Below are 14,256 nucleotides of genomic sequence, written 5' to 3'. Positions count from 1 at the left end.
TTTTTTATTATTATTATTTTCAGTGGGGGAAAAGTAACATAATTATTGCATAAATATTAATTAGTACTATGAAATTCTCTCAAATTGCAAAAAAAGAAAAAAAGAAAAAATATTATGGAAAAAATATATATTACATTGATTTTACTGAAAACTAAAAAAGTCATATTTGACTGTAAACAATACCAGAGGGTTTTAATATATATTTTTACAAGCTATAAAACAAGTCTGTGATGTGTTGTTCCAATTACTCCGATGTCTTTTTTATATACAGTAAATGCTCATTGCTCCCCTCCAAAAAATAATAAAAGTACTACATCCCCCCCCCCAAAAAAATCATGGTTATTCTACTTTTTTTTCTAAATGGAGATAAATAAATAGAGTGAGGGAGAAAAAAGTAGTGAAAAGGGAAGAAACTTGGCTTAAAACACACACAAGCTTGAGTGGGAGCTGGAGGAGCAGAATTCCAGAGACTGGAGAGCCGTGGGGCCGGCAGCGGAAGTGTGCTAAAGCTCTCTCTAGTGACCCCTGACCTTGCAGATACCATTCCCATCAACTCCTCCTCCAGCTGTCTGCACTCAGCCACCCAGCAGGCCCGCAAACAGTCCTCCTCCTCTCCTCTCCTCCCCCACTCCCTCGCTCTTTCTTCCCTCGTGCTCTTCCGTCTCCCCCGCCGCACATCACTCATCCACCACGCCATCCTTTCATCAAGTACAGTCCCACCTCAGCTCAAAGCATATACATACATGCATATAGTATACACACAAACATAACATAAAACAAATATTATATTGTATAGATCAATTTTGAAAATGTTAAGCACACTAATACAACACAACACAATTTTATTTAAGAATTAAAAATCTTGTATCTTTCAAGGGATGATGGGAAGAAACTGCCAAACTCCTATTTCAATCCCACAGGGTTGAAAATGGTTCGGTGGGAACTTTTTAACGGGAAGGAAATCTCCCATCTTTCCCAAATTTCCTCTTTCCCACCATCTCCCTGCCCACATAAGAGCAGCAAGATACATAGATCTCAGCCAACCCGACATTAAAACACACTTCACATACTTTAACACAAACACCGCCAACCTCTAACCGATCACCACGAAACAGATGGCCCGAAAACTCTGTCACAGCCGTGGAGTGATGGAGTCATGTCTAGACAGAGTAGAACTGAAATAAATTTACTTGGACCATATATTTACATTAACAAACTGAAATTAAGAGATAACATTTTAAAGAGATTGTTCACCCCTAAATGAAAATTCTGTCATTAATTGCTCACCTTCATGTTGTTCCAAACCTGTAAGACTTTCGTTCATCTTCATAACACAAATTAAGATATTTTTGATGAAATCCGAAAGCTTTCTGACCCTGCATAGACAGAAAGGCAACTGACATGTTTAAGGTCCAGAAAGGTAGTAGGAACATCGTTAAAGTAGTTCATGAACAGAAGAAGTTCAGAAAATTATAATGCTTTCATGCCAACAATATCTTTACTTTTTAACAGTCAAAAGTTTTTGGACAGTAAGATTTGTAATGTTTTTTCAAGAACTCTCTTCTACTTACCAAGCCTGCATTTATTTGATTTCAAAGGTGAATTTTTACCATCATTACTACAGTCACGCGATCCTTTAGAAATCATTCTTATATTCAGATTTGCTGCTAAAAAAACATTTATGTTGAAAACAGCTGAGTAGAATTTTTCAGGTTTCTTTGATGAATAGAAGCTTCAGAAGAATAGCATTTATCTGAATGGTATAGTGTATAACATTACAAAAGCTTTTTATTTCAGATAAATGCTGATCTTCGGATCTTTCTATTCATTAAAGAATTCTGAAAAAAAAACTCAACTAAAAAATGTTCCTTGAACAGCAAATCATATTAGAATGATTTCTGAAGGATCATGTGACACTGAAGACTGGAGTAATGATGCTAAAAATGTAGCTTTGATCACAGGAATAATTTACATTTTAAAATATATTCAAATAGAAAACAGTTATTTTAAATAGTAAATATTGATTAAAGTGATTGGTTTTTGAAACTAAAGACAGCATAGTATGGGTTTTATAATAATAAGGTGATTATAAAAATTGCCCTCACAAATGTAAAAAATGCCCCTGGAAATCAGTTCATATTAAAATGATTAAAGAATCATGTGACACTGAAGACTGAAGTAATAGTTGCTGAAAATACACTACCGGTCAAAAGTTTTTGAACAGTAACATTTTTAATATTTTTTAAAGAATTATTTTCACCAAGCCTGCATTTTTTTTATTCAAAATACTGCAAAAGCAGTAATATTGTGAAATATTTGTACTATTTAAAATAACTGCTGTCTATTTGAATATATTGTCAAATGTAATTTATTCCTGTGATTTCAAAGGTGAATTTTAGCATCATTACTACAGTCATGTGATCCTTCAGAAATCATTCTAATATGCTGATTTGCTTAACGTTTTTTAACTGTTTTAAATAAATGTTTCTTGAACAGCAAATCATATTAGAATGATTTCTGAAGGATCGTGTGACACTGATATCTGGAGTAATGACGCTGAAAATTTAGCTTTGATCACAGGAATAAATTACATTTTTTAAATATTCAAATAGAAAGCAGTTGTTTAAATTGCGAAAATATTTCAAAATATTACTGCTTTTGCTGTATTTTGGATAAAATAAATGCAGGCTTGGTGAGCAGAAGAGACGTCTTTAAAAAACATAAAAAAATCTTACTGTCCAAAAACTTTTGACTGGTAGTGTATATGAGCACTGATGCCCAAAATCTCTGTTATTAGGCTTTGTAGGCTGGCTCCGCTCTGCCCCGGCACTGTGGCCCTCTTCAGCCCCTTTCAGCTCTCTCTGGCGCCTGCTTCTCTATCACACCTCCACCTGTCAACAGCTCCAGCTCTCCCCCAGCCTCTGAGGCTCCAGCACCCCCCAGAGTGGCTCAGGGCCGCACTGCCACCAGTCTCACCTTTTGGGAGCCACCGTGCTAGAAATAACCATGGAATCAGAAATGACTTTTGCTACTTATTGTAATCTGATGAATGCATCAAATATGAAGAAATCCTGTTGATCTAATGTTTTGTGTTTAAGTTATATGATGATTAGTTTACATGTGGTGAACTAATGCGACTAGTGCAAAACAGTTACATATGATTTTTGAACTGTTACAAAACCTGCTTTGATATTGCTCAATTATGTAAGTGATTTGTAAGCTCTAATGCCGCTGCTTTTAAGTGGAGTGTTTTTACATTTGGATTAGGGTGGCTTAGAAAAGGTCCATTTTCACACACCGCTGCACTGTGATTGACATATGCATGGAGTCCTGACTGACAGCCTCTATAGCTTCATCCCTGACCCCTGGTGTGTCCTCAACAGTGCCTGTCCCCGCTGGACAAGGGCCACATAGGGGGACTCACTGGTTGCAGAGGCCATGAGGTCAGAATGGTAGAAGATCAACCAACCCCATCCCTTCTTGCTCTTTATTAGCTGGGTTAAAGGTTAAGAAAGCAAAGAGCATCCCTCCAGAGTCAGTTTCTAGAGTGAAGTCTTTTCTGACTTTTGACAGTACTCCCATGAAGCATTGATTTCATTGCACAAACCACTAGTTTAAGCATACATTTTAAAGAAACAACCCTGACTAAATTACATATAGTAGTTAAAAACCATAATGAAAAACTAATTTCAGAAACTGTAGCGTACTTTGCGTAAATTGGAATATGCGCATACATTTCAGTCTGTACCTCACACAAAGCTATTGTATAGCTTCGCAAGACTTTTCAAAAGGAATTTATTGCTATGTTTTGGGATATTTCTGCAAGTCATACAAGTTTGGAATGACATGCCGGTACATAAATGATAACAGAATTTTCATTTTTTTGTGAACTATCCCTTTAAATTAAGTTAAATGAATGCTACACTATTAAAAACTGTGTGTCTCCGAACTGATGAACTGATGTACTCTATATCTTAATGTACACACATATAAAGAAAACACAGGATCTGTATTCATGCAGCATCTTCTTACATAGACAAAGGCTAGAGAGTGAGTAGACTATTATGATGTTGGGGTACAGACTTAATGCTTCTGAAGCTCTGGGAAAATGAAGCATGGTGGTGTGACAAGCGTTACACACAAATGGTGGTATACACACATCTTATACACACTCTCACACTTCTGAGCTAACTCATGCTCTCTCTCATAGACACGCGCACACACACACACACACACACACACACACACACACACACACACATGTTGGGTTTACATGTTTTATGGGGACATTCCATAGGCGTAATGGTTTTCATACTGTACAAACCGTATTTTCTATGGCCCTACACCTACACTACACCTAAACCTAGCCCTCACAGGAGATTGTGCACACTTTTACTTCGTCAAAAAGACTCATTGTGCATGATTTATAAGCCTGTTTCCTCATGGGGACCTGAGAAATGTCCCCACAAGGTCAAAATCTACTGGTATTCCTATCTTTGTGGGGACATTTGGTCCCCACAAAGTGATGAATACCAGGTGCACACATACACACACACACACACACACACACACACACACACACACACACACACACACACACACACACACACACACACACACACACACACACACACACACACACACACACACATCTCTAGTCCCTCTTTTCCAAGGCCATTAGTACGAGATGGCCTTGATTACTTATTTATGAGGCAAACAGGCAGAAGTGCGGAGAGTGGAGTAAAGAGACAGACAAAGACCGGAACCCCTCTGCACTGAAACTAACGTCCATAAGTGTCCACACACACACACACACACACACACACACATTCACACACACACGCACACATATATTTGCTACTTCACAGCATTTTTTTTTTTTCAGATCACTTATGCACTTAATAACTCCTTTAGGGATAGTGTGTTTGCACTAGTGATAAATACTACAAAACTACAGATGCAACTAGATTTAGCACTGCAGACGTGTGTATCACAGGTACTTTAAAAGTGTTGCACAGTTCAGTAAAGCTAAAGATGGATTTTACCTTTTTTTAAACATCTTGAAATTTCTCATACATGCAGTATAGTCAAATTTAACATAGTTTAGAGATGTAAAAACAAGTCTTGTACACAGAATATTTCAAAATGTTTTATTTATTATCCATGGCCTTATGGCCACACCCACCAGTCCACTCTGAAAAAAGCTGAAATCATCACATGGGTCTTTTCATTTAATTTCTTTTCATCATTCACCCGAAATAAATACATAGCTTTCCTTGCAATCATTTAAATAAATATCTGTGGCTTTATGATAATATCAGCAACAAAAAAGTGTAAAATGTATATATATATATATTTTATATATATATATATAATATATTCATTTGTATAGATTTATTTATATATATGTTTATATATTCTTCTTTAATTATTTTACAACTTACAAGATGCCAATTGTACCAAAGCAATACTTACAACATGGTGAACTTTTAGTGGTTAACTTAAGAGACTGTGGACAGCACCAGTTAGGCATTCTTGTAAATTGTATGTACCTACACACTGAAACACCACATCATGGACCCTCCTCAGAGAAGCCATTCTTTTGGGATGCAACTGTGGAGGAGAGGTATTTTCTCACTGTTTCACCCTGTAAACGCTTGCCTCTGATGGTGATGCATGTTTTCTGCTCTCATGCTAATAAATATTGGTAGAACACATATGATTGGCTCTGCAAGCTTCCGTGTAACCTAAACCAGTAATGGCACACTTGGTAATGTCAGACATTTTATCTTATATAACTGTGGAAAAGTATATTTCAGGCTGTTTAGGTCTTGTCCAAAAAAAATTGTCAAAATCAGTTTTGAGACAGTTATTTCTGTAGCAATTTATGATAATGCATACATGCAACCAAAAAGAGTCCAATTGTTAATATTTTTGCAGGGTAAATTACAGTTCTGCGGTGGAACATTGTGCCTTGCACAAAAGGACCTCTCCTCCACAATACCCAATCAGCCTTATGGTTAGTCTTAAGAATTAGCCAGGTATCTGACAAGGTTAATGTCCAACAGTAATAGAAAAAATTGTAATAATAACCAGATTAAAACAAATGGAATAAAAATACAAATACAATAAGAATTCTATGTACATACAAAAATATAGCAAAGGAACTCACAAAGATGTGCATTTTTGGGGAAGAACACACACACTTGAAACAGATCTCATTCAACTTGCTTCCCAGTTTTGGATGTCAGTGCATCTGTTTCACCTTGTTCCCAAGTGTTGTATTCTACCTCGTTCTGGCCAGGTGACTAAGCCCTTGTCTCAATACAATCCCTTCTTCCTGTCAGATGACACAATAGTCTCCATTAACCTCATTTCCTGTGAAGCATCCAGGGCCAACCAGATAACCTCAAGAAAAGGCCAAAGTCCTTGGAGATGCTAATGTCCCATGTATGGCATAACTGGGGAACCACAATGGCTTCATTTTGCTGATACTGCTCGGATCTGATGTTAACCTAAAGTATGGTCCAGGTTGTCTGGCCAGTTTGTCCAAGAGCTCTCGAAGTAATGGCTTGTATCTCATCCTGAGAGCACTGTCAAAGTTGGACAGACAGTCCCTTTTGACGTTTGGTCCCACAACGTGGTTGGATGCAGAAACAGTCAAGGATCCAATCGCTGTTGTTGAGCAGTTGGAAAGCACAATGGGCAGCAGTGGAAAAGAGAGTTGAGGATTTAAGAGTGCTTGGGAGAGGTTGGCGTCAGGCTGCCCTGGGCTGGAAACCTGACCAGACACTTTATCTTTCAGAGTAGCTCCTCTAAAAATAAAAAGAGAGGCTTCTGCTGACAGCAGATGCCGGCCTGAGACTGCACACACATACACACATGCACATACACACACTTCTTCTTCCTTAACATACACTAATGCACACAATGTCTCTCTTTACCGCCTCTCTTGAAACACATCCCTCTTAGGTGAGCTTAATATTCTGATTTTGTATGGTCCCATTTTTGGTGTCAAACAGAATTGACTTAAACAGTCAGATTTTTTTTTTGGTTGGGCTCTTCTCCCTAACCAGCGCCCTGTATCCATGTAGAGTCTAGAGTGAGCCAGCTTGCTTACAGTTTTTCATTCAGTAAGGCCAAAGAAGACACACTCAGCGCCGACTTCCTGTTGACAGCTTCCCATGCCTAGATGATCCTTTTACACAGTACAGCCTCTGCATTAATTCTGAAAGCATACTCCCTGTATGTTACATATGGTTCACATTACCCAACTCTATCCTGGAAGTCTAATAAATAAATAAATAGACAAGGGTTTACAAAAAAAAAGAGGGAAGTAGGATACATGATGATGGACATGATGCAGGGAGGCCTGATTGGTTTCGAGTAGGTCAGTACATCTAGCAGAATTCCCCGGCTGCTTCAGCATCAGAGGTGTCTCCTCGAAGGAGGGTTGCAAGAGGCTCATTCATGCTGTCATACAGGCTTTTCCAGGGTTTTACGAAAGGGCGCAGGGTTGGTGGCAGAGATCTTGCGGCACACAGTGTTGGTGTTGCTGCATCTGCAGCCGGGACGGGTGGCGCGATCGTAGCCACGCTGGCACAGAGTGAGGCACAGCTTGGCAGGAGGGTAGCAGCACAGGCAAGGCAGGCAGAGTGCTAGGAAGGCCATAGCACTCCAGCGGGAGCAGGCATGAGCCGGGGCGCAGGAGCACGGTCGGTCGGCACAGTTGTCCTCCTTATCTGCCGAGCAGTGGTAGAACAGACCCTTCACACAGCACAGGCAGGTGCCGTACTCCAAGACGTTTTCTGCGGAGCACAAGCAGCGCTGGCCACAGGTCCAACAGGAGGGCAGATTACGAGGGGCACAGCACTCCTGGCACTTGCAGTGGCCACAACGTTCACAGATAAAGAGATGCAGGCCCAAGTCCTCGCCGTCAGCCAGTCCTTTGCCTAGCGAGTCGGGTTTCAAGTCACCTTTGGGCTGGGACCTCACCACAGTCGCTAGACCAGAATGGGAAGGCGTTAATCCTGTAAGAAGTCTCTGGTCTGAAGCAGCACTGCCACGGGACATAGAGCTCACGGTACTGGAGCGACTTAAGTGGGCCAAGTGGGAATGTTGATGCTGACTTTGACTGCGAGACATCTGAGGATGTCGTTCGTCGTGTGCATAGAAGACACCAACCTGAGAGGCAGGCTCCAGTGCCACAGGGCGTTCCACATAGTCATTATGAGCCCTTATAGCACGGATCTGGTCAATGGACAATACAGGGACCTGCTGAAGATCCAGGCTTTCAGGGTCCATCCGAAAAGGTGGTACTGGATCCATTCTTTTAGGGCCACCAGGGTAGGGGCTGAGCTGCAAGGCTGACCAATATCACGGTACATCGGATAAACCTGTAGTGAGAAAATAATAAAATAAAGGCATCATTGTTAGAGTCACAATCGAATGTAATGGTTAAAGTTTAAATTCAGTCTGTATAATGTGTAGTTGCTGAAACAAATGTTCATATGAGTCCTTTTACTCCTTTCAGATGGTCCATGGCTAAAGCTACGGTTATTATTAGACACAGAGGATGGAGAGATAACACCATTGACATCACACTGTAATTTAGCATCTGGAGAACACAGCTGTTGACACAAGGGAAGGGAACCAGAGCAAAGAATTTGACAGCAATGAATTGTGAGAAACTGGGGAACCCAAAAGACTTAGTGTCAGTGTCCTGAGGTATCTCTTCCTCAGCAGCTTGGAGGAATTTGCTGTAGCCCCTCCCTGCAGCCCTTCTTTTGTTAAGCCTTATCCTCCATAAACAGGAACAACATGGCTATTGGAATGTGCATGGAAAAAATCAGCATCCTGGAATTGAGAAACATGCTGCTCGCATTATTGGATGTCATTGCCGAACAAGACCTTGGATTGCACTGGATTAGATAACGATGGGTTTTGCTTTCTTCCATCGAGACGTAGAGAGCACCACTTTTTGATGTTTGTCAGACTCTTCAGACAGTTTCAAAAGTCAATGTGTGATAAGGATAAACGCAAACTTTTTAGGCAGCCTATGAAGAGATTGGACAAAAAAGAGAGCTGCCTCTGACATAACAAGCAACAGAAATCCATACACAACAGCAGTGATTAAAAGAAGCAGTGTCTGCTCCCAGTCCCCCAAGCATCCGGGGCACAGTCAGCTGAATTCCTGGCAAGAGCCCTGAATGCTCTCGCAAAAAAAGGTAAGATAGCATCCTCCCCACCCCCTCTGCCCGGCCAGAAACTCAAGATAAGGAGGCCCAGGTCGGAAGCACAAAATGCATTTGCAAATTACACAGAGGAGGAAAGAGAAGTCCTGGAGAGTAATTACATCAAACCCAGCAGAGAGCTGTAGTCAAGTCCTATCAGTCCATCTAATTGTTGAAAGGGGTCTGCTGTTCATTTCCATGAGCTCATTATTTGGGGCCTGACTTCGAAAACAACATTGGACTTTTAGTCTCGCATCTGCAGGCAAGCCAGAGAGGAAGTTTTGGGTTAGCTCATCTGTGTCATGTCAGGCACTTTTGGTTGCATATTTGTTTGAGCATTTGCACATGTCCTCTCCATGTGGTTTTCCTCAAGTGTGTCAGCACTTGGGAGCATTTATCACTCGCGGCTACACTGGAGTTTATTTGGAACTTTCCACTGACTTGCAGTGCTCTTGTGTAAAAACAGACCCAAATTACACCTTAAAACGTTGCATTTCCTGGGCTCTGTGAAATAGTACAAAGAAAATTTCTAAGCTGCCACTTTCTAATGAACTGCCCGCTCACCATTAACTCCTTCCATAAAAGTTCCTCTCAAGTTATCATTAATGAAATATTCTTTTATTCTGTGAGTTACTTCCCCTGAGCCAGACCATTTGGAAAGCCACCATCCATTAACCTAAAACTGCCTGCCACCAGCATTCCCCAACTACCTCCATCCTCGCTCTGTCAATGAACATGGCGCACTTGTAAAATAAGCTGTGAAGCAGAAGACCAGAGCAGAAGCTGCTCTATAACAGCCCCTGACACGATCTTCCACCCCACCCAAAAGCAGCAGCAAGGGTGCCAGAGGATCGATAAGTCACACTCCAGCGGCATAGCAGGCAAGGTGCTGACATCAGGAAGCCCAGCAGATCACCCTGCCACTCAAAACCCCCCAACAAAGAGCACTCTACCACTCCCTATCGAGTCCCAGAGCACTCTTTAGCCCCACGTGCCCCAGACCGCACACCAGGGCGAGGCTGTACTGGAGCTGTAGACCGGTCTATCATGTCTCTACAGTGGAGCTTGCACAATTGTTTTCTCTTAAACAAATTCTGTGGATAACTGCTACTTAAGTGCCTTCCAAAGTGCTACTGGCTGTTGTTTATGGAACATTCAGACTTTGGACGTTTTGATTCAAATCTGCTTGCATTGTGACAGTGTACACTAGGATATTGATTGTGTTGTTCAGATGAAGTCTTCTCATTCGTAAGCTCTTACTGTGACCTCTTAAAAGCATTACTCTAAATGAGCAAGCACCTAGATGAACCTGATTTAGAGTACAATTTATTTTAATGGGGTGATGACTGGGATTGAAGGAAAGAGGAAGGTTAAACTACACCACTTCAGCATTCACTCTGAAACAGATCCGTTTAGAACAGCTATCCTGAAGGCAGAGTTCGGGATCTGTTTCTGCAATCCAGCATTCATCCAAAGCATGTTTTTTTTTTTTTCCGGTCCCACATCTGAAGACTCCATCCTCTATTTTTCTCTGGATGGTTTTATCATTTAAAAGGATATGCTGTATCTGACTCTCCAAACTTGATAGCATATCTTACATTGGATGAAGTAAAGCAAATCCAATAACCATTCACCACTAATGGCTGTCTGTATTTCTCTTTTTCTTTCAGGTCACAAGAGCCCTGATCCAAATTTGTATCACATTTAAACCACTATAGCAGAGGGAATAGACATGCAAGAGACATCTGATCTATAAATAAATAAATATAAATTAATAAAAAAGTAAAAGGGAGACTGTGAGCACGTAAGAAGAAAACATATTCTAAGACAACACCTGTCCCAGGTTAAGAAACACTTTAAATCCCAGAACCACACATACAGCTCAGAGCAAGCGATAGACAGCTGCATCTGGAGTGCCAGAGAGAGGAAAAAGAGGGGAGAGAGGGCCGTGTTTACTCAGCCCTGCCTGCCATGAGGGGTAACCTGAAGACAGGCCCCTGCGCTTTGGGAGTATCAGTGCTGAGTGAGCTGTACGTCGCGGCTCTGCCCCGGGGCTCCTTGCACCCGTTACCTTGCACACATCCTTGGCCAGGGTAATCCAATCCAGGGCAGGAAGAGGATGAGAAGAGCATATTATTCATAACAGTCACCACACACCACTGACTGGGAGAAACTTTAAACCTCCGAAACAGGGAGGAGAAAACAGGCAAATGAGAAAAGGCAAAACAGTTGTACCGTAAAGGGTCGTCGGACAACATCGGAACAGCTTAAAGATTGTTCAGCCTGTTTATCTGTCGGTGGGTGTGGCCATCAGGTGAACGAGGTGCTGATGGGATGTGGGCCAATGACATCATGCTGTGGTGCTATTTTAAAGCCTCCAGTCTCCTTTCATTGACCCCTGCTGCTGCTGATAAGCATCCAGCAGTTCTGCAGCCAGCCATCAGGCCAGTCTGACTTCCTGCAGGCTAACTGTCATTAGAGATATCCATTTTCCATTTCTGCTCTCTCTCTCTCTCTGACTCAGATAGAGTGGCAGATTGGCAATTGCTGACTGAGTGTTGATTAGCTGGTAGTCGCAGGGGGTAAGGGCCGAGGGCTTTGCAGAGGGCATATATACGCTCCTAGAGGCCAGGCTGGACTTGAGTTGTCAGGCACCAGGACCCTGGGATCTGCCCCACTGGCCCCTCTGGGAACACAGTGGGATTGAATGACAATAAACTGTATGAGATTCCGGATGTGCCGAATCCGACCCCCAGGAAGGACTGAAATAGACACTGCAGACCAGCAAGTTTGGGTGAGAGAGAAACAGAGAGAGACTGAGAAGAGGAAGGGGGGAGGGTCACTTAGAGAAAGGAGGAATATATAACATAACGACAGACTCAGTGAGAGAAAGACAAAAATGACTGACAAACTGGGCTGTAAATGTAAAACAGTGATGTAAACTATTATGACAGTACAAACTGAATTACAAACTGTGACAGAGTGAGGAAACTTGAAACATTTGAATACCTTCGAACCACTGTTGTTGTAATCTATGCCATTCACAAAATTCACATTCTTTTTGCCGGCCTCTATCTTTGAGAACTTTATCACAAAAGCAGTTTCCAAACACACAGAAACTGTGCGGCGCTGTCCCATGTCCTTTCCCACTCCACTTCCAAGCTCTCCATCAGCCTCTGCCAGCACAAACTGGGTAGTATTGACATCTCCGACCTTGAGGACAATCAATTCCATGCCTTTATGCCCGAAGCCCTGTGCATTGGCTGGGTCAGAGTAGGACTTGAGTTTAGGGCACTACGCGACACACAGAGATCATCTCTCACTCGGATGATATTCTACTCCCATTATATGTCAGCTAGATTATATTTCATTCAGAGAACATCTAGAACTAGATCTAGAGAATCTCAAGAGAAAACCATTCACAAACAAATTCAAAAACAGATTAAGACTTAGGCTAAAAGAGATTTAAATAAACAAGCGCTTACCCCTAAAAGGAGGGAGATCCATTTTGCGGCAAAACAGTATTTTATGTTTGTTTGTTTCTTGTTTTCTTTCTTTCCTTTATGTTTTCTTGAGCAGTTTTCTCTCTTCTGCCTCCCAATGCTTCTTCACAACTGTCCCACACGTGCAAGCAATCCTGGTTCCTCAGCGCTCAGTCATTCCCTCTGAAGAACAGCAACAGCCTTTATCAGGGAACAGCTAGAGCACTGCACGTTCAAAGAGCACTCAGAAGAAAGACACGGTTCTTGTGAAAACGAGGGCAACATGTCACACGGAATATCCCAATTTATTTGAATAAGAAACAAAAATGTCCCCGGGGCAAAGTAACGGAGAGGAGCTTTGCTTTTCAGAAGTACTTCCACATAACAGTGTGGAAAGAGCACAGAAGCAGCTATGTAGTTTGTCTCCTCTCAGTATGAGCTGAAAATGTAAATGTTGGATTGTCTCTCTCGGACTCTCTGTCTCTCTTTTTTCTCTCTCTATCTGTGTACGGTCAGCGCTTCCTGCTCGTGCGATCATCCACTCACTCCCAGAGCGTGTGTGTGTGTGTGTATGTGTGTGTGTGTGTGAGAGAGAGATAGAGATGGAGGGTGGGAAACAGTGAGGGAGAGAGGGAGGGAGATGGGACGGGGAGAAGGAGGAGGAGGAGGGGTGGTTGGATATGAATGGTAGAAGGAAGGAGGCCGGGCGGAGGGGGTTGGGGTGGGGGGTACTTGGTTTTGCTGGAGATAGTTAATGGCTAAGTGGCATCATCGGGCTGAAACCCAATCTCTCATTTTCTCCCCCTCAGGAACTGTTCTATATGATTCCCTGAGCTAAGCCTAACAAGATGGACAGAGGGAGGAAGGGAACAGGAGATAAAGAGAGAGAGAGAGAGATGAAGACACTGAGAGATGGGCAAAAAGAAGGAAGATATGAGTCAACAATATGATAGGTGATGAAAACAATGAGGGAGAGAGATGAGAAACACAATAACTTATAAGAACTTCTTGGAACCGTGAAGAGACCAACAGCTCAGGCAGTATACTGAATACATATCAACAACTCCATTTTTGCTGATTGACCCTGGCATACAGTAGCACCAATTTGGGCACTTATGCAGTTAGAAGTATTTAGAATCTGTGCATTAGAAGCAACATATCACATTGTAAATGAATATGCACTTTATTCAGAATGAAGCATGGAATGTAATGATGCAATGACTATGACACCTGTGACACCTGACCAACTTGAGGAGAACTGACTTCAAACGTTCACTTAAAATCACTTGATTAAAAGTTGTTGCAAAAACCGGCTCAGAAAAAACTCTCTAAAAGTGTGCAAATATATTTTGCAACACTGTATAACAGAAATACGCACATGGCCTTGAACTTCACGGTTAATTAACATGAACAGAACATGGAGGTATATGAACATCACATGCCATTTTTACTCTAAGAGCTTCATGTGGTTGTAGACTCAACATTTAGGAACTCACTGACCCATTCTGATGTGTTTGTGCCAGCTAGCAGCTGTCCTAGAG

At 41.8% G+C, this 14,256-nt stretch overlaps 1 protein-coding gene across 1 annotated transcript; it reads right to left on the bottom strand.

Moving 5' to 3' along the window:
* Window positions 1–5,180: 5,180 nt before the first annotated feature.
* LOC141292409 (protein sprouty homolog 2) lies at window positions 5,181–13,258 on the bottom strand. The gene is made up of 2 exons (XM_073824424.1): window positions 12,719–13,258; window positions 5,181–8,396 (listed from the first exon to the last, which is right to left on the bottom strand). The coding sequence occupies exon 2, from the start codon at window positions 8,326–8,328 to the stop codon at window positions 7,477–7,479; it is 852 nt and encodes a 283-aa protein (XP_073680525.1). The 5' UTR covers window positions 8,329–8,396; window positions 12,719–13,258; the 3' UTR covers window positions 5,181–7,476.
* Window positions 13,259–14,256: the final 998 nt, after the last annotated feature.

This window comes from Garra rufa, chromosome 19, assembly GCF_049309525.1.
Source record: "Garra rufa chromosome 19, GarRuf1.0, whole genome shotgun sequence".
Classification (NCBI taxonomy): Eukaryota; Metazoa; Chordata; class Actinopteri; order Cypriniformes; family Cyprinidae; genus Garra; species Garra rufa.
The sequence above is the reverse complement of the archived record's forward strand: the minus strand, read 5'-3'. Positions and strand labels throughout refer to the sequence as shown.